This window comes from Mustela erminea, chromosome 11, assembly GCF_009829155.1.
Source record: "Mustela erminea isolate mMusErm1 chromosome 11, mMusErm1.Pri, whole genome shotgun sequence".
Taxonomy (NCBI): Eukaryota; Metazoa; Chordata; class Mammalia; order Carnivora; family Mustelidae; genus Mustela; species Mustela erminea.
This window is the reverse complement of record NC_045624.1, coordinates 40,935,147-40,960,624: the sequence shown is the minus strand read 5'-3', so window position 1 is coordinate 40,960,624 and position 25,478 is coordinate 40,935,147. Positions and strand designations below refer to the sequence as shown.

Genomic DNA, 25,478 nt, shown 5'->3' with positions numbered 1-25,478 from the left:
TTTAATCCAACATGCACCAAACTCCTCCTCAAACCACCCTGCCCTCTGTGTTCTTCACCTCAGCGAGCAACAGAATCATCTCTCCAGTTTCCCATGTCATGCTTAGCATCTCGTTCTCTTCCATGCTCACGTCCAGTAAACGGCCATGTTCTGTTGATTCAACTGTGGGAAACCAGCCAATGCACACCTTTCTCTCTCTCCCCACTCCCCTGGGCCACCACCTCTCACACACAGAAGCACCCTCCAGACCGTCTCCCTGTCTCTAGGATGGGCCCCACCACACTATTCTCCAGTTGCTACCACAAATCTGGTTATTTTTCTTTCTTGCATGAAAACCTTCAGGGGCTCCTCCTTTCCCGCAGGAAAAAAGTCAAACCCCCTACAGACCTTATGTGATCTGGTCCCTGAGTAAGTATGCTTGGTTGCTCTCTCTCAACCCCATGCCCATACTCTATGACCCAGCCATACTGCAGCACTTTCATTTCCTCCAGCATGCTCTGCTGGCTTTTTTGGTTTATTTATTTTATAATAAAATAAACTGCCCACGCAGGTTGCTTCGATCAGAACACTTCGTGCAGCCCCTCCCTCTTCCCCTGCACCTGACTAGATCGGGCTCTTAGCTCCGAGTGAGCTCCTCTGAAAACTTCTCCAAACCCTGCTCTCTCCCATCCCAACCTGCAGAATGCTCCCATAGCCTGGTGCTCATGCGACTGGAGGCATCGACCACACTGTATTTAATTGTCTGTTCACTTGTCATTCTTCCCCTCTAGACTACCATCTCCTTAGATGTCAGGGGCAGCTTCCTGTTGCCTCTTGAATTCTCACTGTGTTAGGCACTCATTAAACATTTTTGCATGGCAAGTTGCAGTCTGGACTCTTTGGCTCAATATACGATAAACAGGCAGGTTTTATGCATGGCTACCCACCGTCGCTCACTTTGAATGTGGCTTCAGCATGCCATTGTGGACCACCAGTACGGGAACAAATCTCTCAGGAGTAATGTGTGATTATGGCACACACTGATTTTCTGCTTTTTTACTTTTTAATTATTTAACTAATTAATTAATTAAAAGTAGGCTCTACGCCCTACAGGGCATTGAACTCATGACCTTGAGATCAAGAGTCGTATCTTCTATCCGACTGAGCTAGCCTGGTGCCACCCCTCCCACCTCCGCCCCAATTTTCAGCTTTTGACCCGGTTCTAAACGATCAGTTATAGGCAAAGCTGTTTCAGTGCAAGATAGAGCCCTGATGTGACAGACTTTGAACCCTAATATTATTTTAAGTGTCAGGGACAGGATGGTCTTTTGATGGATCAGACAAGTATGTCCCAAAGAATAAAAACAAAGCCATTTTTGACCCTCTCCTTTTTAGTTTGTTCCTAATTAACTCCTTCTCTGACATTTCTTCATATCCACAATTCTCTCTAGAATGAGAAAAGTAAAACTCTGTGATATGCAGGAATGACAAGAACCACTGCCTAATTATTGCCAGAAAGAAGGTCTCTATATTAAAAATCATCCTAAGACAAAAGTCATCATTCTATGGGGAGCAGACTCTAATATTTAACCAGCTTCTAGCCAATAAATCTGTTGGATCAGTTTATCCACACGATACACAGGAAAGTTAGATATTCTGAGGTACATTTCCTAGATTTATTTTTTCAGTTGTTTAAAGTGAGAAATGGGCATTTGATGCTCACTTCCAATTTACTCAGCATTTATGGGACTCCACTGTTTATTCATTTGTAGACAGAGTGGCACTCTCTTTTGTTTCCCTCTGAGACAGTTCTTAGCCCTGCCTGCACACTCTGTGAGCCTGCAGCTTGAAGGAAGGTGGGCTGCCATTCCATTCAGGTTGCCAAGGGGATGGTCAGCCCTCCCTGTGGCCTGACTGACCACTGAGACCAAGGCTACTGGGAGAGCACACCAGGACTGCTTCCCTGGTGCAGACCGTGGTCGCGGCCACGACATCCTTACCAAAACTCGGCAAGGAGGCTAGAGTTGCAAAGGATTGCCAGCTTTTCAAAATTTGAAAAGTGGCAGGACTATCCCATACTGACTTCTTTCTTCCTTCCTTCCCTTCCTTTCTTTCTTTCTTTCTTTCTTTCTTTCTTTCTTTCTTTCTCTCTTTCTCTCTTTCTCTCTTTCTCTCTTTCTCTCTTTCTCTCTTTCTTCATAAATGAAGAAATACCACAAGCAGGTCCAGTATATATGACAGATAAAGGTAGAGCTTCTCTGGTTGAAGCTGGGATAATGAGTGGGGTGAGCACTGGAAGGGGCAGAGAGAGTCCCACGCACCAGCAATTCTAGCTCTGTGAGGAGGCCAGATTAGAACTACTTTCCAGAACTGAACCTTGGAATCTTAGTTAAGAAACAGCTCTTACTGCAGGATATTGCTATGGACACTGTTTTTCTCTCATCCAGTGTCCTTTCTGGAAAGATCCATAGAAGAAATTTCTCATAGGTTTTGCTTCCAGGAATCCTTGTGAATTTTTTTTGAGTATTTGATTTATTATTATTATTTTTTATGGAGGCCATGACGTATGCCCCTTTTTACATCAGCCCCTAGAAAACAGAGCCGATGTTGTAGGCTCTCACTGGCAGTCTGTGAGGACTGCCCCGCACACATGATAGGAAATGCAGGAAGCCAGGTATCATTTCCATCTCACTTGCCTTTTATTCTGATTTTCAGTTTGTTTTAATTGAATCGCCTATCTTTGACATGTGAGTACATCTTTCTGGAATAACATAAAGACAAACATATGGATGCCTGGCTATATTCTACAAGGAACCTAATAGCCTCAGCAACTGCCATGTGACTGCACTTACCTCATTGGGGTGGAATCCATCGACCGGTTCAATGAGCTGCCAGGGCTGCCCGCCTTGCTTCCGCCACTCCTCCGTGACTGCAGGGCACACAAAAGCATAGGGTTAGCGACCTGCTTCTCTAAGTGACGGTCAGTGCTGGAGAGCAAGGACCACATGGAAAATGTCAGAGCTTCCCATGGCCTGCCTGGCTGATGCTTACTCAGTCGTGGCTGCTCTGGGCTGTTATCTCGGGCTGGAGGCTTTCTCATCAGAAATGACCTTCCCATTGTATGTTCTCTCTCTCTCTCTTTTTAAATTTTCTAACTCAGGAAGAAAATGTGTGAGGGTGTTGGGTGTATGTGGTTTGTGCAGGGAGGAGGGCGGTGGGAAAAGGTGAGCTCTGAAATATTCAACACCAATGTAAATTCATCTCACTTCTCAGTGGGAGAGTATCGCAAGAGAAGGGGGAAAATTAAACATTTTGTTAACATCTCTTTAGGTGGGCTGCCGTTCCCAGATACTGCCTGCATATGTCAAGCCGTCACCATTAAAAATCATACAGTTTCTCAGAAATATAATTACATGAAATGATCTCAACATCACATTTAGAGTGAGTATGACTACCGAGGAAATATTGTGAGCCCCAAAGTGTCGAAAAGCAATAAAACTGCCCTTCAAACAGGAGTAAGAGACCAAGACTGTCAGATGCTCCAAGGCAAGGGCACCAGGAACTCTCTACTGTAATATTATATGGTCAGGAAGAACTCCTCAAGGAAATTTCCAAATCCCTAGAGAGCCTCCAGAGAGAGAGATTTGAAGCTGGCTGCTCCCAGCGTCACCCCTGCCCTCACTTCCTTGGCGCTCAGAAAGGGGAGCAGGCGTGGCTGCAATTTTTCTAGCTCTTCCCTCTTCACCCCATGAAGACTCAAGAGCAGGAATGTGTGCCCTCTTGGTTCCCCCCATCATGCCCCAAAGGAAGGAATGGAAATTCTACCAGAAGCTTTGGCTGTGCAAGTGAAGGCTGTCCCAGAGCTGAATCAGCACCACGCTGCTTTTATAATTAGCCCTACTATCACAGCATGCTACCCCTGCTTGCTACCCAATCCCTGTTCCCTGAGGGGCTTCAAATACTGCTGCCCTTCCCAGAGCTCAGAAAAAAAAAATCCTGCTGGTGGTCTGAAGTCCTACACACAGGACCACCAATTCCTATTGGCTTCCTCTCCTGCAAAATGGCCACCACAGACCCACTCTTCCATATTTCGCGTCTGGCTCTTATTGGGAGTCAGTGATAACATATTCCTTCCTGCCAGGAAACATGTTTCTGCTGCTGCACAAGTCCCTATCCCGCCTCACTACAAAGGAGTCCAGTCTTTAGAAGAACTGGCTTATCGTAGAGAATAATCCAACAGGCATTAAAAGAAATGCCGCAGGTTACCAAGGCTACTATCAGTCTATTCAGAGTGAAAAACATTTTCCAACACGATTATTGTGTCTGGGAGGGTTACCCATCATTGCAAATCTGCAGACATCAGTATTATAACACTTAAAGAGAGAATCAGAAACTCACAGGCAAGAGTTTAAGGTTTTATCTGTATCTGTACTGTGACCAGTGCTAGACAGAGTGACCCTTTTATATTTGTTGATCTCAGGGGGAAATTTTGCTTTCTGAGAATAAATGCAATACCAGTGAACTCTATTTCTTCTCTGATTGGTTTTATTTATTTAACTTTAGAAAAGATTTTATTTATGTATTTGAGAGAGAAAGAGAGAGCATTGAGGGAGGAGGAGGGGCAGAGACAGAGGGAGAAGCAGACTCCCCACTGAGCAGGGAGCCCCACTTGGGACTCGATCCCAGCACCCTGGGATCATGACCTGAGCCAAAGGCCGATGCTTAACTGACTGAGCCACCCAGGCGCCCTCTGACTGATTTTAGAGGAGGAGATCCAAGCAGGGGCAACATGGTAAGTTGGTCTGTTTTCTTCCTGCCTGGGACCACAATTACAAATAGGTAAATGGGGCGCCTGGGTGCCTCAGTCAGTTAAACAGCTGCCTTCAGCTCAAGTCATGATCCTAGGGTCCTGGGATCAAGTCCCACATTGGGCTTCGTGCTCAGCAGACAGCCTGCTTCTCCCTCTCTCTCCGCCTACTTATGCTCTCTATCTCTTTGTCAAATAAATGAATAAAAATCTTTAAAAAAAATAGGTAAATGAATTCCTGTTTCTTCAGAAGACCTGAATTAAACTTCTTGAGTAATCACGAATGATCTCTTGGGGATTTGATGCATAACGTATTTTCTATATCTGTAAAGTCAAGGCAGCTCTGCGAATGACCAGCTTTTCAATAGAAGCCATTGAAGAAGAGTCGTAAGCACTCGGAAGCTCCTGGATGAACAGCAACACTAGCAGATGCTTAAAACAAGAAATCTGAATTCCGGTCAGCACCAGGAAGTCATTGGCTGTTTTACAAACAAACACGTGGGGAGAACTAAGAACCAAGTTTACTCCAATTGAGTTGTCTTGGAAACTGAGAGCAGCTGGTATATTTAAACTGTCAGTGTAAAAACGGCCTTGTCAGCCAAGTGGCATTTTCCTTCCTCTGTTTGGGAGGTGCGGTGCAGACAAAGAAAAAAGGGTATCACCTGCTCCAGCTGGGGTTTCCTGAAGGGAGAAAAGATTGCTGCCTCTGTTTAGCTCATAACCAGTTAGAGGATGAGTCAGCAAGAGACAAAAAAGAATCTTTGGAGATGAGCAATAGCCCTTCACTGTGGGACTGACGCTGTCAGAGTGGAGAATAGATAGGCTCGTGCCTACCCTCAGGGGACAGCAGCCCTCAGCGGCAGTTTGCTCGGTCACAGGGGGTGGAACAGGCCATTTGCTATGAAAAATGGGGATGTTTGTGAGGCAGTCGTCAGCTCAAATACAGCACTGAAATGAGAGGGGAGATTTCCATGTGACTTGAAGACTGCAGGTTTCAGGGGTGACTGGGTGGTTTAGCAGGTTAAGCATGTGCTTCGGCTCAGCTCATGATCCCAGGATCCTGGGATCAAGCCCCGCGTGGAGCTCCTTGCTCAGCGGAGAGCCTGCTTCTCCTTCTGCCTGCCGCTCCCCCTGCTTGTGTTCTGCCTCTCTCTTTCTCTCTCTGACAAATAAATACGTAAAAATCTTAAAAAAAAAAAAAAAAAAAAGACTGCAGGTTTCATAAGTGGCTATGCGGTTTTTTTTTTTTTTTTAATTTTTTTTTAAATTTATTTTTATTTCCAGCATAACAGTATTCATTATTTTTGCACCACACCCCGTGCTCCATGCAATCCGTGCCCTCTATAATACCCACCACCTGGTACCCCAACCTCCCACCCCCCGTCCCTTCAAAACCCTCAGATTGTTTTTCAGAGTCCATAGTCTCTCATGGTTCACCTCCCCTTCCAATTTCCCCCAACTCCCTTCTCCACTCTAAGTCCCCATGTCCTCCATGCTATTTGTTATGCTCCACAAATAAGTGAAACCATATGATAGTTGACTCTCTCTGCTTGACTTATTTCACTCAGCATAATCTCTTCCAGTCCCGTCCATGTTGCTACAAAAGTTGGGTATTCATCCTTTCTGATGGAGGCATAATACTCTATCCCCAGGGGTACAGGTCTGTGAATCACCAGGTTTACACACTTCACAGCACTCACCAAAGCACATACCCTCCCCAATGTCCATAATCCCACCCCCTTCTCCCAAACCCCCTCCCCCCAGCAACCCTCAGTTTGTTTTGTGAGATTAAAAGTCACTTATGGTTTGTCTCCCTCCCAATCCCATCTTGTTTCATTGATTCTTCTCCTACCCACTTAAGCCCCCATGTTGCATCACCACTTCCTCATATCAGGGAGATCATATGATAGTTGTCTTTCTCTGCTTGACTTATTTCGCTAAGCATGATACGCTCTAGTTCCATCCATGTTGTCGCAAATGGCAAGATTTCATTTCTTTTGATGGCTGCATAGTATTCCATTGTGTATATATACCACATCTTCTTGATCCATTCATCTGTTGATGGACATCTAGGTTCTTTCCATAGTTTGGCTATTGTGGACATTGCTGCTATAAACATTCGGGTGCACGTGCCCCTTTGGATCACTACGTTTGTATCTTTAGGGTAAATACCCAATAGTGCAATTGCTGGGTCATAGGGCAGTTCTATTTTCAACATTTTGAGGAACCTCCATGCTGTTTTCCAGAGTGGCTGCACCAGCTTGCATTCCCACCAACAGTGTAGGAGGGTTCCCCTTTCTCCGCATCCTCGCCAGCATCTGTCATTTCCTGACTTGTTTATTTTAGCCATTCTGACTGGTGTGAGGTGATATCTCACTGTGGTTTTGATTTGTATTTCCCTGATGCCGAGTGATATGGAGCACTTTTTCATGTGTCTGTTGGCCATCTGGATGTCTTCTTTGCAGAAATGTCTGTTCATGTCCTCTGCCCATTTCTTGATTGGATTATTTGTTCTTTGGGTGTTGAGTTTGCTAAGTTCTTTATAGATTCTGGACACTAGTCCTTTATCTGATATGTCGTTTGCAAATATCTTCTCCCATTCTGTCAGTTGTCTTTTGATTTTGTTAACTGTTTCCTTTGCTGTGCAAAAGCTTTTGATCTTGATGAAATCCCAATAGTTCATTTTTGCCCTTGCTTCCCTTGCCTTTTGCATTGTTCCTAGGAAGATGTTGCTGCAGTTGAGGTCAAAGAGGTTGCTGCCCGTGTTCTCCTCAAGGATTTTGATGGATTCCTTTCGCACATTGAGGTCCTTCATCCATTTTGAGTCTATTTTTGTGTGTGGTGTAAGGAAATGGTCCAATTTCATTTTTCTGCATGTGGCTGTCCAATTTTCCCAGCACCATTTATTGAAGAGGCTGTCTTTTTGCCATTGGACATTCTTTCCTGCTTTGTCGAAGATTAGTTGACCATAGTGTTGAGGGTCTATTTCTGGGCTCTCTATTCTGTTCCATTGATCTATGTGTCTGTTTTTGTGCCAGTACCATGCTGTCTTGATGACAACAGCTTTGTAATAGAGCTTGAAGTCCGGAATTGTGATGCCACCAACGTTGGCTTTCTTTTTCAATATCCCTTTGGCTATTCGAGGTCTTTTCTGGTTCCATATAAATTTTAGCATTATTTGTTCCATTTCTTTGAAAAAGATGGATGGTACTTTGATAGGAATTGCATTAAATGTGTAGATTGCTTTAGGTAGCATAGACATTTTCACAATATTTATTCTTCCAATCCAGGAGCATGGAACATTTTCCCATTTCTTTGTGTCTTCCTCAATTTCTTTCATGAGTACTTTATAGTTTTCTGAGTATAGATTCTGTGTCTCTTTGGTTAGGTTTATTCCTAGGTATCTTATGGTTTTGGGTGCAATTGTAAACGGGATTGACTCCTTAATTTCTCTTTCTTCTGTCTTGCTGTTGGTGTAGAGAAATGCAACTGATTTCTGTGCATTGATTTTATATCCTGACACTTTACTGAATTCCTGTATAAGTTCTAGCAGTTTTGGAGTGGAGTCTTTTGGGTTTTCCACATATAGTATCATATCATCTGCGAAGAGTGATAATTTGACTTCTTCTTTGCCGATTTGGATGCCTTTAATTTCCTTTTGTTGTCTGATTGCTGAGGCTAGGACCTCTAGTACTATGTTGAATAGCAGTGGTGATAATGGACATCCCTGCCGTGTTCCTGACCTTAGCGGAAAAGCTTTCAGGTTTTCTCCATTGAGAATGATATTTGCGGTGGGTTTTTCATAGATGGCTTTGATGATATTGAGGTATGTGCCCTCTATCCCTACACTTTGAAGAGTTTTGATCAGGAAGGGATGCTGTACTTTATCAAATGCTTTTTCAGCATCTATTGAGAGTATCATATGGTTCTTGTTCTTTCTTTTATTGATGTGTTGTATCACATTGACTGATTTGCGGATGTTGAACCAACCTTGCAGCCCTGGAATAAATCCCACTTGGTCGTGGTGAATAATCTTTTTAATGTACTGTTGAATCCTATTGGCTAGTATTTTGTTGAGTATTTTCGCATCTGTGTTCATCAAGGATATCGGTCTATAGCTCTCTTTTTTGGTGGGATCCTTGTCTGGTTTTAGGATCAAGGTGATGCTGGCCTCATAAAATGAGTTTGGAAGTTTTCCTTCCATTTCTATTTTTTGGAACAGTTTCAGGAGAATAGGAATTAGTTCTTCTTTAAATGTTTGGTAGAATTCCCCCGGGAAGCCGTCTGGCCCTGGGCTTTTGTTTGTTTGGAGATTTTTAATGACTGTTTCAATCTCCTTACTGGTTATGGGTCTGTTCAGGCTTTCTATTTCTTCCTGGTTCAGTTGTGGTAATTTATATGTTTCTAGGAATGCATCCATTTCTTCCAGATTGTCAAATTTATTGGCGTAGAGTTGCTCATAGTATGTTCTTATAATAGTTTGTATTTCTTTGGTGTTAGTTGTGATCTCTCCTCTTTCATTCATGATTTTATTTATTTGGGTCCTTTCTCTTTTCTTTTTGATGAGTCGGGCCAGGGGTTTATCAATTTTATTAATTCTTTCAAAGAACCAGCTCCTAGTTTCGTTGATTTGTTCTATTGTTTTTTTGGTTTCTATTTCATTGATTTCTGCTCTGATCTTTATGATTTCTCTTCTCCTGCTGGGCTTAGGGTTTCTTTCTTGTTCTTTCTCCAGCTCCTTTAAGTGTAGGGTTAGGTTGTGTACCTGAGACCTTTCTTGTTTCTTGAGAAAGGCTTGTACCGCTATATATTTTCCTCTCAGGACTGCCTTTGTTGTGTCCCACAGATTTTGAACCGTTGTATTTTCATTATCATTTGTTTCCATGATTTTTTTCAATTCTTCTTTAATTTCCCGGTTGACCCATTCATTCTTTAGAAGGATGCTGTTTAGTCTCCATGTATTTGGGTTCTTTCCAAACTTCCTTTTGTGGTTGAGTTCTAGCTTTAGAGCATTGTGGTCTGAAAATATGCAGGAAATGATCCCAATCTTTTGATACCGGTTGAGTCCTGATTTAGGACCGAGGATGTGATCTATTCTGGAGAATGTTCCATGTGCACTAGAGAAGAATGTGTATTCTGTTGCTTTGGGATGAAATATTCTGAATATATCTGTGATGTCCATCTGGTCCAGTGTGTCGTTTAAGGCCTTTATTTCCTTGCTGATCTTTTGCTTGGATGATCTGTCCATTTCAGTGAGGGGAGTGTTAAAGTCCCCTACTATTATTGTATTATTGTTGATGTGTTTCTTTGATTTTGTTATTAATTGGTTTATATAGTTAGCTGCTCCCACGTTGGGGGCATAGATATTTAAAATTGTTAAATCTTCTTGTTGGACAGACCCTTTGAGTATGATATAGTGTCCTTCCTCATCTCTTATTATAGTCTTTGGCTTAAAATCTAATTGATCTGATATAAGGATTGCCACTCCTGCTTTCTTCTGATGTCCATTAGCATGGTAAATTCTTTTCCACCCCCTCACTTTAAATCTGGAGGTGTCTTCGGGCTTAAAATGAGTTTCTTGGAGGCAACATATAGATGGGTTTTGTTTTTTTATCCATTCTGATACCCTGTGTCTTTTGACAGGGGCATTTAGCCCATTAACATTCAGGGTAACTATTGAGAGATATGAATTTAGTGCCATTGTATTGCCTGTAAGTTGACTGTTACTGTATATGGTCTCTGTTCCTTTCTGATCTACCACTTGTAGGCTCTCTCTTTGCTTAGAGGACCCCTTTCAATATTTCCTGTAGAGCTGGTTTGGTATTTGCAAATTCTTTCAGTTTTTGTTTGTCCTGGAAGCTTTTAATCTCTCCTTCTATTTTCAATGATAGCCTAGCTGGATATAGTATTCTTGGCTGCATGTTTTTCTCGTTTAGTGCTCTGAAAATATCATGCCAGCTCTTTCTGGCCTGCCAGGTCTCTGTGGATAAGTCAGCTGCCAATCTAATATTTTTACCATTGTATGTTACAGACTTCTTTTCCCGGGCTGCTTTCAGGATTTTCTCTTTGTCACTGAGACTTGTAAATTTTACTATTAGGTGACGGGGTGTGGGCCTATTCCTATTGATTTTGAGGGGCGTTCTCTGAACCTCCTGAATTTTGATGCTCGTTCCCTTTGCCATATTGGGGAAATTCTCCCCAATAATTCTCTCCAGTATACCTTCTGCTCCCCTCTCTCTTTCTTCTTCTTCTGGAATCCCAATTATTCTAATGTTGTTTCGTCTTATGGTGTCACTTATCTCTCGAATTCTCCCCTCGTGGTCCAGTAGCTGTTTGTCCCTCTTTTGCTCAGCTTCTTTATTCTCTGTCATTTGGTCTTCTATATCACTAATTCTTTCTTCTGCCTCATTTATCCTAGCAGTGAGAGCCTCCATTTTTGATTGCACTTCATTAATAGCTTTTTTGATTTCAACTTGGTTAGATTTTAGTTCTTTTATTTCTCCAGAAAGGGCTTTTATATCTCTCGAGAGGGTTTCTCTAATATCTTCCATGCCTTTTTCAAGCCCGGCTAGAACCTTGAGAATTGTCATTCTGAACTCTAGATCTGACATATTACCAATGTCTGTATTGATTAGGTCCCTAGCCTTCGGTACTGCCTCTTGTTCTTTTTTTTTGCGTTGAATTTTTCCGTCTTGTCATTTTGTCCAGATAAGAGTATATGAAGGGGCAAGTAAAATACTAAAAGGGTGGCAACAACCCCAGGAAAAAATGCTTTAACCAAATTAGAAGAGATCCAAAATCGTGAGGGGGGAGAAAGGGGATAAAAAGAGGTTCAAAAAGGAAGAAAGAAAAAAAAAAGATAAAAGAAAGAAAAAAAAAAAGAAAAAAGAAAAGAAAAGAATTAAAAAAAAAAAAAAGGAAAACACCTGAGAAAAATGCAAAAATGAAAAAATATATATATTAGATAAACTAGTAAAAAATCGTTAAAAAAGAAAAAGGTAACAGTTAAAAAAAAAAAAATTTACCCGAAGGCGAGAAAAGAAAAAAACAAAAAAATGAAAAAGAAAAAAATTGAATTAACTGCAAGACTAAAAAAAAAATCACAGGGAAAAAGCCATGAGTTCCGTGCTTGGCTTTCTCCTCCTCTGGAATTCTGCTGCTCTCCTTGGTATTGAAACCGCACTCCTTGGTAGGTGAACTTGGTCTTGGCTGGATTTCTTGTTGATCTTCTGGGGGAGGGGCCTGGTGTAGTGATTCTCAAGTGTCTTTGCCCCAGGCGGAATTACACCGCCCTTACCGGGGCCAGGGTGAGTAATCCGCTCGGGTTTGCTTTCAGGAGCTTTTGTTCCCTGAGCGCTTTCCGTAGAGTTCCGGAGGATGGGAATACAAATGGCGGCCTCCTGGTCTCCGGCCCGGAGGAGCCGAGAGCCCAGGGCCGCACTCCTCAGTGCGCCCTCAGAGAACAGCGCCCAGTTACTCCCGTCTGCCTGACCTCCGGCCGCGCTCCGAGCTCTCCGAGCCTGCGACCAGTTCAAGGTAACACCGAGCTGTGAGCTTACTGTCGGCTCTGTCTCTGTAGCCGGCTTTCCCGTTCGAATACCCGCAAGGTCTGCGACACTCAGACACCCCTGATCCTTCTGTGACCCTGCGGGACCTGAGGCCACGCTGAACCCGCGTGGGCTTCGCCCCGGTTTAGCCTCTGGAGCGATGTCCCTCAGCGGAACAGACTTTTAAAAGTCCTGATTTTGTGCGCCGTTGCTCCGCCGCTTGCCGGGAGCCGGCCCCTCCCCCCGGGGTCTATCTTCCCGTCGCTTTGGATTCACTTCTCCGCGGGTCCTACCTTTCAGAAAGTGGTTGTTTTTCTGTTTCCAGAATTGCTGTTCTTCTTCTCTTCGATCTGCCGATGGATTTTCAGGTGTTTGCAATCTTTAGATAAGCTATCTAGCTGATCTCCAGCTAGCTGAAGCAGTCTCAGCCTGCTACTTCTCCGCCATCTTGACTCCTCCGGCTATGCGGTTTTTATGCCTGGCAACTAACCTAAGACCACAGTGTGAATGAGATACATTTCCACATGGCTTCCTCTAGGGGACTCAAAGTCATCCACAGGTATGATTGGTCCTGGGAGGTGGGTTGGACATTGGAAGAGAATCAACATTTATTCTTCTATGATAAGCCCTAGGAGAACGTAGTCGAGCACATGGATGGCAGCGGTGGTGGGGGGACGTCAACTAACAGGGTTCTCGCTACATCGCAGTGTTGTTTCAATCCTCACACAGCCATGGGGATTACCCCCCCCACCCCCCCACCTGCTCCCTGGCTTAGTTATGGTTATCCTACACAAAAGAGAGCAAAGCAGAGTGATTACTCTCTTTGTAATCAACTCAAGGTTGCGCAGTCACTCTGTGTCTGAGCTGGGATAGGGGCACATTTCCCTCTGGTGCCGAATGCTGGGCTCTTTCTACAATAGCACATTGTACCTCCATGATTGCTGGGGTCATGTGCTTCGCAGGCATGGCGGTTACCCACGGAGCTGGACCTGGGAGTGAATGAGCCTCCTCTGTATTGGCTGTTCAAGGGGGACAGATCATGGGCCACCACCTCCTCTGCCTGTCGGCTCCCTCCCGCTGGCCCTGGATGTCCTCCCTGGAGCAGTGCCCCTAACTTCATATGGAGAAGGCAAAGAAGTCCCTCTACCAACCTGGATCTTCAGGTTTTATTTATTTTATTTATTTATTTATTTATTTATTTATTTATCAGAGAGAGAGGGGGGAGAGAGCAAGCACAGGCAGACAGAATGGCAGGCAGAGGCAGAGGGAGAAGCAGGCTCCCCGCCGAGCAAGGAGCCCGATGTGGGACTCGATCCCAGGACGCTGGGATCATGACCTGAGCCGAAGGCAGCTGCTCAACCAACTAATAAATGTCTCTCAGGAAAGTCCCTGAACTGCTGATGACTGTTGCCAAGTAAGGACAAATATGGAGGAGGCTTCTCAGTAAGATGACCCACTGCCATTTGGTTTAGAATGTTCCATTTCACTGAACTTTTAGCTTTTATCCTGCATTTACTGTTGCCTTGAGGACAAGAAGGGGCCGATGAGCCTCTACCTTCATGCCTGTGAGGTCATCAGTGGGAAGTGGGTAGCACTGGGCCAAGGGTAAAGCTCTTCTCCCCTATCCTTCGTGAGGATAAGGGCTGGTTTTTTTTGTTTTTTTTTTTTTTTTTTGATGGTGATATTCCCAGCACCCACAGAACATGGTAAGACTTAGTAAAACTCAGATGACTAAATCCTTAAACTTGGAGCATTACAGAGCCCCATTTATTAAATTGTAACGTGCATACGGGTCATCTGTGGATATGTTGAAATGCAAATTTCAATTAGGTAGGCCCTAATTAGGGGTGGGGCCTGAGGTCTGCATTTATAACGCCCCCAGGTGGGGGCGGGGCGCTGCCTGCCCTAAGCCACATGTTGAGCAGCAAGGGTGTGAGGGGACCTTACTCCTTCCTGGGCACCTGCTATGAACCAAGCAGAGCATTTAGGGGAATTACACATTTTTTCCATATAGTCATCACAAAGATTTGTTATGTAGATATGGTAGCCCCATTTCCAGGTTTGGAAAGGAGCATTTAGACATGTTCAGGGAATTGCCTACATTCCCAGAGACAATAAACGACAGAGCTAGGGTTTCCTTCGGAAAAGGAAAAGTCCCATGTGAATGTTCGACTTTATTATATTTTTAATAACTTTATCTATATTCAAGGTTGATGATCATCAAAGATCACTTGGTGGTGCATTTGTTTACACCAGGAATTCATTAATGAGTCTTTAGCTCTGCATTTTAATGAGAGGTTATTTATCAAAACGTCTCTCCCCAGGAGACAATCATGTATCACCTAGGCAGGAAATCTAGTTAAGGGAGATCAGTCCTGTTGAAAGCCTGTTTAGGACTGAAGTACGAGGGTATGCAATGCCGTACGTGTCAGCTAATGTAAAATTTGATAATTCATGATGGCCATCTGCTTCATTCCAGCTGCTGGGGCTGGGGATGTTGGTGGCAAGGAGAGAGAGATGATAAACTCTGGATGAGACCTCTTCCATCATTTGCATACACTGTAAAGCTTTCCATTAGCATCATCTCAGCTGGCAGTCAATCAACAGGAGGCTTTTCTCTTGTATAACAAGTGCTTAGCCATGAAAATGAGGCTGGGAGGATTAAAGTCAATAAATAACAATTTTCCATTGTTAAGACCTAAAGTTTAAATCGGTAGCTCTGATAATCACACCCATTTTTGTGTGGCCACTTCTCAATGACCCCCATATTCTGACAGAATGCTAGAAAAGAAAGAGCGGTGTTCTTTCCAGAAAGCTGGGAGAGTGGACACACTTGGCCACCGGCCAATCCAAGATCCCATCCTTAAAGGCTCTGATAAGTTACATCATGTGTGGGGGGCTGGGAATCTACACTGCCGCTGAGTCCCAAGGTCATTCTGTGTCCACACAGGGGAGGCACTGCCTTATCCCTCATTCCTGCCACAGTCATCTTTAGCCCACAGGTAAGCAGAGCATTGGTGAACTGGCACGAATGATCTAGGTGATTCCATTGATCTGCTGGCTCCCGGCCCAGAGCTCTCTCCAACTGGTCACTGTGGCTTCAGGGATTCCGAATTGATGGTGTAATGAGGTGAAGGTAAGCTTCCCTCCTCCCCGAAAGGGCCTCACACTCGATCTTTCTTCAGTACTCAGAGCTGTGAGTGTGCCCGAATGTGTGGGAATCACGCTGCCCAATCCACTGCCCGTTGGCTTATAAAGGTTTTGCTCAGTCAGGCTCTAAACTGTGGTGGCTACTTCTTGTCTTGTGTCAGTACCGACTCCAAGCAAAACTTACCTTCTTGGAAGTCAAAATCCACGTAGAGAAGATCGAAGTTCGTAAATTTCTGGCTGGCTGCAATTTTTTTCAGTGTATCGGAGAGTTGTTTTGCTCTCTGAATACAAAAGAAACAGGGAGAATTTATGAAACCTAGACTTCAGTGAGACAATTCAGGCAGAACAAAGAAATGGAGAGTCCCCACCCTCTCTTGGAGCCATCGTGGAGGGAAGCTGCCTCTGAAATTCTAGTCATGCACAAACAGCTAATGAACATACAAAACAGTTAACATTCATTAGGAATCAATCAGTGAAAATTAAAGAAATAAGATAACCCTTCTTTCCCATGGGGTTGGCAAATAAAAGATGGATAATCATGATAATATAGAATATTGCCATGGGAGAGGTGACTGAGAATGTCAATTTGTTTTGCCTTTCTAGAGAGCAATTTGGAAATGGGATCAAACCCTTAAATGTGGCACGCCCTTTGACCCAATAATTTTTCTAAGAATGTGTCTAAAGGAAATAGACACAGTATAGAAAGAAATATAGATCTGTGTACATACAGGTTCATTGTAGTGCTATTTTTCATCACGAAAAACTGGAAACAACCTATCTGTCCAACACTAAGTGGTGAAATAAATCGTGGTACATTCATATGCTGTATGCTTTAAAATGATTACAAAATCATGATGTGGAGGAATCACTTATGAACATTGGAAAGCACAAAACAATATGTGTACTCTGATACTGTGTAGGCAAAAATCCCCCAAATATCTATGAAAGTAATATAGGAAAGACATATATACATATTGACTTGGGTGATGGGATTTGTGGTAATTTTTGTTATTATTCTTTGTGTCTCAGGTTTTTTATATTCCCTAAGTTTTTTTTAAATTGAAATATATTTCTTCTGTAAAAAAAATAAAAAAATCAGTAGGTCTCTTACAAAGAGATTACCCACCATCCATGAAGTAAGTACATGGACCATGGATCCCCTCAGAGAAGAGGGGAAGGTTACAGAGCACCTGGTCCTCATGTACCTTGAGGGGAATGCCGGTCGTCTGTACGCCTAACCTTGCTCACTCCTCTACAAATACGCCTAGGACTACAAATACTCCTAGGACCAGCTTTAAACAGGGTATACATGTGTCCATACATGTGTGTGTACAAGAGAGAAATGCACGTCACAGAGACAGTGAATGAGAGATCGCCAGAGCCACAGACCCAGAGCATGGCGGAAAGAGAGGGACAGGGCAGCCCACATGCTCTTGGCTTCTCAAACACACTGGCAGTTGGATGTTTTTATTCATCAGCTTGGAGGCCCTTCCCCTGCCCAGATCCCCTCCCCAGTGGAAATGCCAGAGTAAACACAGGAAAGAACGATCAAGGATGGTATCAGAGGAGCTATTACAGTCCCACCTCTGAAGTGAGAGTCCGGAGCGTCTTGTTGGAGGACATCCAGCTGTGGCAGGGGCTGACCTGTGAGTAAGAAAACAGCTTTGATTACAGAGGAACCAGGCCAGTAGCAGGGAATTCGGCCTTGGAACAAGTCATTGTGGGCTCACCTGGAGACAGTTCAGGAAGGAGTAGAAATGTGCATAGGTCACATCCTTATTGAGCTGGCCTGGAAAACACAAAGAACTGGTATGTTGTACTTGTTCAGATCTAGCAGCCAACTAGGGACACTTGTGGGTGACCCTGTCTTTCCTGAGGAGGGTGGCACTTCCAGGGACCTGCCCTGAGTTTTCATTCAGCTATTCCTCTTGAAGAAGGCCTGAGTGCCCTAGAAATCAGACCGAGCTGGGAGGGGCCCTAAGAGCTTTTGCCCCTATCTGGACTCCAGGTAGAAGGATACAAAGGCCCCATACAGACTGGAATCCCACTAACAAAGGACTTGCAGAGCAGTGGCTCTGTCCTGGTAATGGTATGAGATGCCAAGTTCCTACGGGGTATGAAGAGCATTTAAGGTGGTCGTTGGCCAAACCCTCCTTTGTGACTTTATGTAACACTCAGATCGGCCCAGTTATCCCATGATGAGGACCTGCTGGGACACTCTGGGTGTCTGAAGTTCTGACCATGCACTTCCCTGACATTTGGAAGACTGAAAGCCTCCAAACGTGCATGGGTGGCTGTTGGATGGGAGAGGACAACGCGTCCTATCCCTTCACAGCCCGGTGCATATCTTATTTGGGCCCTAATTACTAGCTCTAATTTATTTTTTGGTTTAGGTTAAGAGGTGCAGAAGAATAAAGGTGGGGGCACCTAGCTTGCACAGCTGAAAGAGCTCACCACTCTTGATCTCAGGGTTGTGAGTCTGAGCCCAACACTGGGCATAGAGATGACTACAAAAATAAAATAAAACTTGAAAAAAAAAAAAGGAATGGAAGTGTTAAGTGCCATATGTGAGTTCATCCAGAGTATTTCCAAACATCAGTTGTAGACCCAGAATCTGTCCCCACAGATTTTCCTCTGTCTTTTCACACACCTCCCCACTTCCCTCACCTCCCAGCCTATCTACCCCTGGGGGCGATTTGACTTTCATGGTGTGGCTGAGACACAAAACCCAGGCCCTCCCAAATCTCAGGGATGAATTACTGATGTCTTATCCATTAACATTTCTCTCACACTTGAAAAAATAAAGGAAAATAATAGGACCTATCTCGGAGTGAAAGGAAAGATTGAAGGTGATAGAACACAGTCTTATTTTTCACTTATACCTCAGATCAGTTAGACTGAAAGATAGATTCAATTTTCTTGTCATTGAGGAAATATGTATTCTCTCTCTGTGTGGGTGAGTGAATCCCAAGCCTGGAAAACCACAGGGTTATTATCGCCATTAAAGTCACAATGACACACCAGGCCTCCTCTGTTCTCAAAGGTGTCTGCATCTTTGTATTTTGGATGAATCCCAAGCCACTGGCTTCTGTCTTTGCTTTCATTTTTTGCTCAACATGAAGCCTTGAGCTCTCATCTTTCTCCAAGATCCTGCTTTCCGCCCCTGGGGCTTCTTTCCCTCTCTTGTATATGTGCACATGTGTGCATATGTGTGTGTGTGTGTGTGTGTGTGTGTCTGTGTGTGTTTTGTAATTTACCTTTCTGTATGTGTCCGTGTCTGTCTCAGCCTAGCCAGCTGCATTGACTAACATCCCCTACCTGCACTCGCATCCTCCATCCTGTGTCCCAATGACTTGGCTCTTGTCTTCGTTGGCACTGCCCCTGAGCTGCAGCTTTCTCTCTGCCATCTTGTTTTGTTGTGTTTGTTCTTGTTGGGCTGCGGCCTTGTAATTAACCTTAGGTAGCTTGGCTGGAGCCCTGTTGACATGCTTGGCCCTGATGACTCCCCTCTCCCTGAGAACTGGCCTCTTTCTCTTTCTCTTGCCCAGTGGCTGAAGTCTTTTTAACCTGTGTGTGGTGTCACCTAAGGCCTGACTATAAGGAACACTCTTGCACTTTCTCCCTTCCCACCAGCAAGGCTGGATTGCTCTGCTATCCAGAGGGACCAGAGTTTGTCCTGCTACTGGATACTGGGGATTCATCTGCGGGCTCCCATCTAAGGGCTAAGTCCAGTCATAGCTTTGTCTATCCTGGCTTACTCCTCTCTACCTGCTGTCCTACTGCTGAGGTCCAGGCACACCTTAGGATGAGACCACAAGGTGTGTCCTCCTTCTGAGCCTTCTCTCCATTCCTGTCCCTTTCCCCCCATCGTCTTGCTCATCTGGCACTAGCTCTAATTAGACAAGGTTGTTATAGGAAAAATTCTTAGTTGAGTAGATAGGTCTGTTGAATAGGATAAGGGCATGTTAGCTGCAGTTAGGAGGGAACTGGGAAAGGTATAATGAGTTGGTTTCCCTTCTCTCCGGGATTTCTGCTATGGAAGGTAGGGTGACTCTGGAGTTGGCCACGTGGAAGGTCAGCTGGGCTTATTGTTTAAAGAAAGGGAGGAGGGCAAATAATTCTTATGCTTTTCTCCACCTATTGGTACTGTCAGTTGGTTATTCATGCTTTCCTTTTAGGTATTACTTTTCAATGGTATTCTTGCATATCGAGGAGCTTTGGTATAAAGATTGAGCTCACCCACATGTTGTACCTATAAAGAAGCAGTGTCTGCCACATTCTGGTCAGAAAATGAATCTGGTGAAGAAAGCTGGTCAACAATTGCTCAGGACAGGGGCAAGAGGACTGGAATTATGAGGGCTGAGGCACTATAAGTGTGTGTGTGTGTGTGTGTGTGTGTGTGTGTGCACGCATGCACATGTGCGCGCTTATGTTCATGCACAGGCACAAGGAGTGGGGAGCCAGTGGGCTGGCCCAGTGGCCGCCATATTTCCCCTTGAAGATTAGAGGGCATGTTCTTCCCCAAGAAGCTATAGCAGCAGCTCACATCTTTATTAGTTCTTTAGGGCAAAGTCTTTGGCATTTAATTAACGCTGGTGGGATTGCAACTCAGATAAAAGCTTAGTACCAACAAAGATCAGCCACACCTCCATGAAATACCATCTGGAAGTATAAAGCCTAAGTAAAACCACATGAACACAGACAGGAGGTAAGCCAGTAATAAAATAAGGTATGCTGCAAGGTACTTTAAAATATATTAGGTTTCGGGACGCCTGGGTGGCTTAGTTGGTTAAGCAGCTGCCTTCAGCTCAGGTCATGATCCCAGCGTCCTGGGATCGAGTCCCACATCGGGCTCCTTGCTCCGCAGGGAGCCTGCTTCTCCCTCTGACTCTGCCTTCCACTCTGTCTGCCTGTGCTCGCTCCCGCTCGCTCTCTCTCTGACAAATAAATAAATAAAATCTTTAAAAAAAATTAAATAAAATACATTAGGTTTCAAGTTTAGGAATAATTGGGGAAAAATTAAGTTGTTGATGTTCTGTGGCAGAGGCCTTTCAAGGAAGGCCTACATGCAGACTTATTTGTGGCAGGAATCCTGGACTTTTTGACTGTAGTCCTCTGGGAACTTCAGGTAGTTCCCAGAATGCCCATGGCTTGTGCCAATGTCAGTGGCACAAGGTGATTTCACTGATAGGATCTATACAGTATTTTCCCCAGTGGAATTATCTTTTCTCTCTTTTCTGAGGACAAGGACACCATTTTAGTATCAACTTTACCCCCAAAGCACATAATAGGTCTCTCAGACATAATTATGGAAAGACTGACTTTCTGTGCACCTGAACGTTTATAGCAGCAATGTCCACAATAGCCAAACTATGGAAAGAGCCTAGATGTCCGTCAACAGATGAATGGATAAAGAAGATGTGGTGTGTGTGTGTGTGTATATATATATATATATATATATATATAGGAATATTATGCAGTCACCAAAAACCCAAATCTTGCCATTTGCAAGGACGTGGATGGAACAAGAGGGTATTATGCTAAGCGAAATAAGTCAACAGAGAAAGACAATTATCATATGATCTCTGTGATATGAGGAATTTGAGAGGCAAGGTGGGGAGGGTCATGGCAGGAAGGGAGGGAAAAATGGGAAAAGGGGACCGGGGAGGGAGACAAACCGTAAGAGACTCTTAATCTCAGAAAACAAACTGAGAGTTGGTGGAGGGTTGGAGAGTGAGGGATAGGATGTTTGGGTGATGGACACTGGGGAGGGTATGTGCTATGGTGAGTGCTGTGAATTGTGTAAGACTGATGATTCACAGACCTGTACCCTGGGGCAAATAATACATTATATGTTAATTAAAAAAAAAAAGTTTGCCTTTCTCATAGACTGTGTCTGTAGCACTTATCCCTGGTCAAGCTTGAAAAGATCTATGTAAGTCGAATCCTAATGTGTGAGACTTACTTTCTGCTAATTCCTCAAAAACACTATACATTCTCGCTAGGAATTTTAATTACTGGTAGAGACTGTGGGGCTGTTGCAGTCCTTGGCAGCCAGGCTTGGATTGGGTAGTAACTCAAACATGGCTAAGAGATGCCAGGAGGGATTTATTACCCCCTCCTCCTTGGCAGGAGGGAGCTAGGAATCTGTTCTTGCCCTGGGCCTCCACTACCTGCTGATGCGACGTTACAGCATTTAACCTTTTTTTAGGTGAGTTCTACCTTGTCCTACTGAGGCAACAGAAAATGTATCACTGACCCAGGAGTTCTGTTTGGTTCTTTCTGCTTCCCGACCTCTTCCTTAATCCATAATGGGTGGCTAAAGTCAAGTCTAAAGTGCATGGTCACCATGTTTCTAGGCGCAAAGACAGAAATAAATGGAAAATCCTGCTTATTTGCTTACACAATCCTTCGCACAGTGCCCTGGGAATCAGACTCTGTGTTTGGTTATTGATTAAGACAAGACCTACTCTAACCTAGGCAGAGCAGCCAAACCCTGAGACTGGCCTGGTTTTAACCTGTTCTACCCTAGCCTACGTCGGATGGGAACGAAGGTCGACAGGCTGGATTTGAAGCAGGAGCGGAGCTGAGATGTAGGGCAGCAGCCTCCCCTCAAGCCTCTCATCTTATGTGAGTTATGTGCCAGCCAAGGGAGAAATGAGGAAGCTGGGTAAATCCCACCTACTTCCCCGGGCTGTCTAGGAAGGATACCGATGCTTCGTTGAGGAATTTATAATTTATTTCCCATGGCAACCAGGCAGCAGGGATAATTTAGGATATGAATAATAACTTAAAAACATTAAACAAATTTTAGATGGTTTCAACTTTGTTCCTAATTGGATTCTCCTCCTCCCCCCCGCCCCAAACCAGGTCTGTTTATATAGAACAAACTCATTCTACCTTTTCCTTCTTCGTCTTTTGTGCTGTGAAATGCTGGTGCCTGATTAGTGGCTGGTGAAAGGGCATTTGAGGACAAGGCCAAGCCTAAAGCAGGGTTTTTCAACCTTGGCCCTCCTGATAATCTCTGTTGTGGGGGGCGGTCTTGTGCATTTCAGGATATTTAGGAGCATGTCTGGATTCTACCCACTGGATGTTAGTAGCACCCCTTCTCCAGTTGTGATAATGAGTAGGGGCGACGTGAGAACTACTGGCCTAGAGAATCCAGCAAAGTGACTGGTGCGTCTCCCCAGTCGCCCTCTTTCCCTCCCTTCCAAATTGTACCGTGTTATTATTACCTACTGTGGTTGAGTCAAGTGAATTGTGCGGCATATCCGAGAGAAAGTATGGAGTTGTCTAACCAGAGTTCATGGAAAGAAAATGGGATTTGAAGCCAGAAAACCCAAAGTCCTGTCCCCATTGATGTGACAGAGTAAACCGGAAGCCCATCTCTCCTGTCCTATCCTTAACTTCCCTTCCCCAAGCATTTCTTAGTATGGGAGAAATCTAGCAATCTGAAAACATTTGTTGGGGGAACTGAAATTTTCAACCTCAATGGCTCAAAGAGACATTCTTAGCTCATGTGACTGTCCTTCCTGTGTTAAGGCAACCTAGAGAGGAGTCACGTTCTCTGTGTGACCATGATACTATTTCTAAGGGTCACAGTCAAAGCTGTGGAACAGAAGGAATATGCTTTCCTCTTGGGAGGTTGGACAGTGTTTGGCCGGGATGATAATGATATTTGTCGTGCACTAAGTAACTGAAGGGGAAAAATGACTTCCCTCTTATTGGTGGGAAGCCTAGAATGTGGGGATTTACTGTTGTTTCCCTGGTGAAGGCACCACAGTCCTTTGAGAACCGGTTAAAGGGAACCTGCGCTTTTCATGTGTTAGGAAGGGCCAAACTTCCTGAGGGAGGTGGTGGGGGTTGGCTGAAGCAGAGACTACGGGAGGAGGAGAAGAGGAGACTGGAAAGGTACAGAGAAGTTATTAATGCAAGGAAAAGCACGCCACCCCCAACCCCCAAGGTGAACACTGAGGAAGGAGTTGCAGGGTTTTCTCTTTGAATTGCTCAACTGACTCATTAGAAACTGCTTGGACCTCCAGAACACGTTAGCAGGGATCGGTCTAAGGAGGAGGCTATGGCCATTCCAGGGAAGGGGTCGACTCTTTAATGAGACTGGCACACGTGTTGTTGACATGGGGCTGAGGGGAGGAAACCCAGGCCCCTCAATGCACATGCTTGTCAGAGAGGCCTGAGGCCAGCACTTCCTAACCCCATTCCTGCTCAATTTATCTAGTAATACTTATCATCCTCTGGCATACTCCTACTGCAATACAAGCCTATGTTGGCAGGGATTTTTGATTATTGTGTTCACTTTTGGTTATGCAGTGCCTAGAACAGTGCCTGGCACATAATAAATATTTTTTGAAAGGACATTCTCTCCCAAACAGAGAGAGAGCCCTACTACTCCCAGATCACACATACAATAAGTCATGTAACATTTCGAGCCTTGGGCTTTTCACCAATAACATGGAATTAACAAAAATACTGTTAATTGGATTAACAGTATTGTTTTAAGGATCAGCATGGCAGCCCTTCCTGATGTGAATTACTATTACGTTTACAATGTTTAGAAAGAATCTCGAATGCTAGAGATGCTACTGACAGTTTCTGGAGATCTTCGAAGCATTTCAGAGCCAAGGACTCCAAGAGAGTGTAGAAGCAGGAAGCAAGCTCATGGGAGCATATGTTGTGTAGAATTTTAACAGCCACCAGGGTCCACAGAATTTTTTAGAATCTGGCCACCTGGGCGCCTGGGTGGCTCAGTGGGTTAAGCCGCTGCCTTCGGCTCAGGTCATGATCTCAGGGTCCTGGGATCGAGTCCCGCATCGGGTTCTCTGCTCCGCGGGGAGCCTGCTTCCTCCTCTCTCTCTCTCTGCCTGCCTCTCTGCCTACTTGTGATCTCTCTGTGTCAAATGAATAAATAAAATCTTTAAAAAAAAAAAAAGAAAAAAAGAATCTGGCCACCAGGGGGCACTCACCATTGGGGTTTGAAAAAACCCTCCTCTGACTAGAGCTCTATCCACTTATTCTAGGTTTCACTTTTCCTTAAAGGAGTTTCCTGATTAAACTCTTACCCTTCGGTTTGTCCTAATTTTACATTAAAAATTTCTGCCCTTTCTGACTTTGGATCTGGTTCTGACCATCTTTGGATACTGACCTTTAGAAGCGTACCTCAGGGCTCTTGCCTTCCACCAGTTCTGACCTATGCCCTGTGGTGGCACTTTAGGTGTATTCCTACATGGTTTGAACTACATATATTTGAACGATGTAAAACTGACATTGTTAAAGAGTAAAAGTATCTTCAAACTAATACCGAGAGGATAATATCTGTTGTGCAAATTATCCCAGAGAAATGTTCCATCTGGTAAGCCGTATAAAATAACATGGCTGCCATTTGGCAGGTGGGAATTGAGATACTTCAGAGTCTGCATGATACTGGAGTACAGTTTCTCAGGAGTGGTCATTTCTGGGACGGGGTCAACTTTCCTGTTGGTGAAAGAAATAGAAAATATCTTAGTAGATAAGGATAAATGCATACACATCCATTAACCCCCCCACCCCCTCCTCTGCTTGCCCCCCCCCCCCCCAAGAAGTAGTTATTGGTGTTATTGGCAAAATATGTTAGGCTTCCTGATTCTCTTGTGGTTGGGTGGGCCATGCGACTGATCTAGCCTATCAGTTGTGAGCAGAGGTGACATGTGTCACGTTTGTTGATATGAGAACCTCTGTCATGAGTCTGGGCAACGCTCTATATAGCAGCTGCTTCCCTAATCTGAGTCCTGGAATAGAGTCCTGTGGTGATCCCTGGGTGACAATGTAGTAGAGTAAATGTTTGTTGCTTTATGCTACTAAGATTTGAGGTTGTTCCTGCAGCAATGACCTTACTTATCCTGACCAATAATAGAACCAAAGGAGTCTCGTGTTACTTATTCTTTGTTTGACCCTTTGAGATCTGTAACTTCATCTTTAAACTTTTCACATATATCACAGTT

General features: G+C 44.3%; 1 protein-coding gene across 3 annotated transcripts in view; it reads right to left on the bottom strand.

Moving 5' to 3' along the window:
* The window catches only part of AOAH (acyloxyacyl hydrolase), a 169,132-nt gene that overhangs the window by 8,111 nt on the left and 135,543 nt on the right, over nucleotides 1–25,478 (bottom strand). For all 3 annotated transcript variants that reach the window (XM_032305272.1, XM_032305270.1, XM_032305271.1), the window contains 5 exons: nucleotides 24,800–24,972; nucleotides 17,214–17,272; nucleotides 17,068–17,127; nucleotides 15,668–15,764; nucleotides 2,832–2,908 (listed from right to left, as the gene is read on the bottom strand). In XM_032305272.1, coding sequence (XP_032161163.1) covers nucleotides 2,832–2,908; nucleotides 15,668–15,764; nucleotides 17,068–17,127; nucleotides 17,214–17,272; nucleotides 24,800–24,972 — 466 coding nt within the window. The remainder of the gene's footprint in view (nucleotides 1–2,831; nucleotides 2,909–15,667; nucleotides 15,765–17,067; nucleotides 17,128–17,213; nucleotides 17,273–24,799; nucleotides 24,973–25,478) is intronic.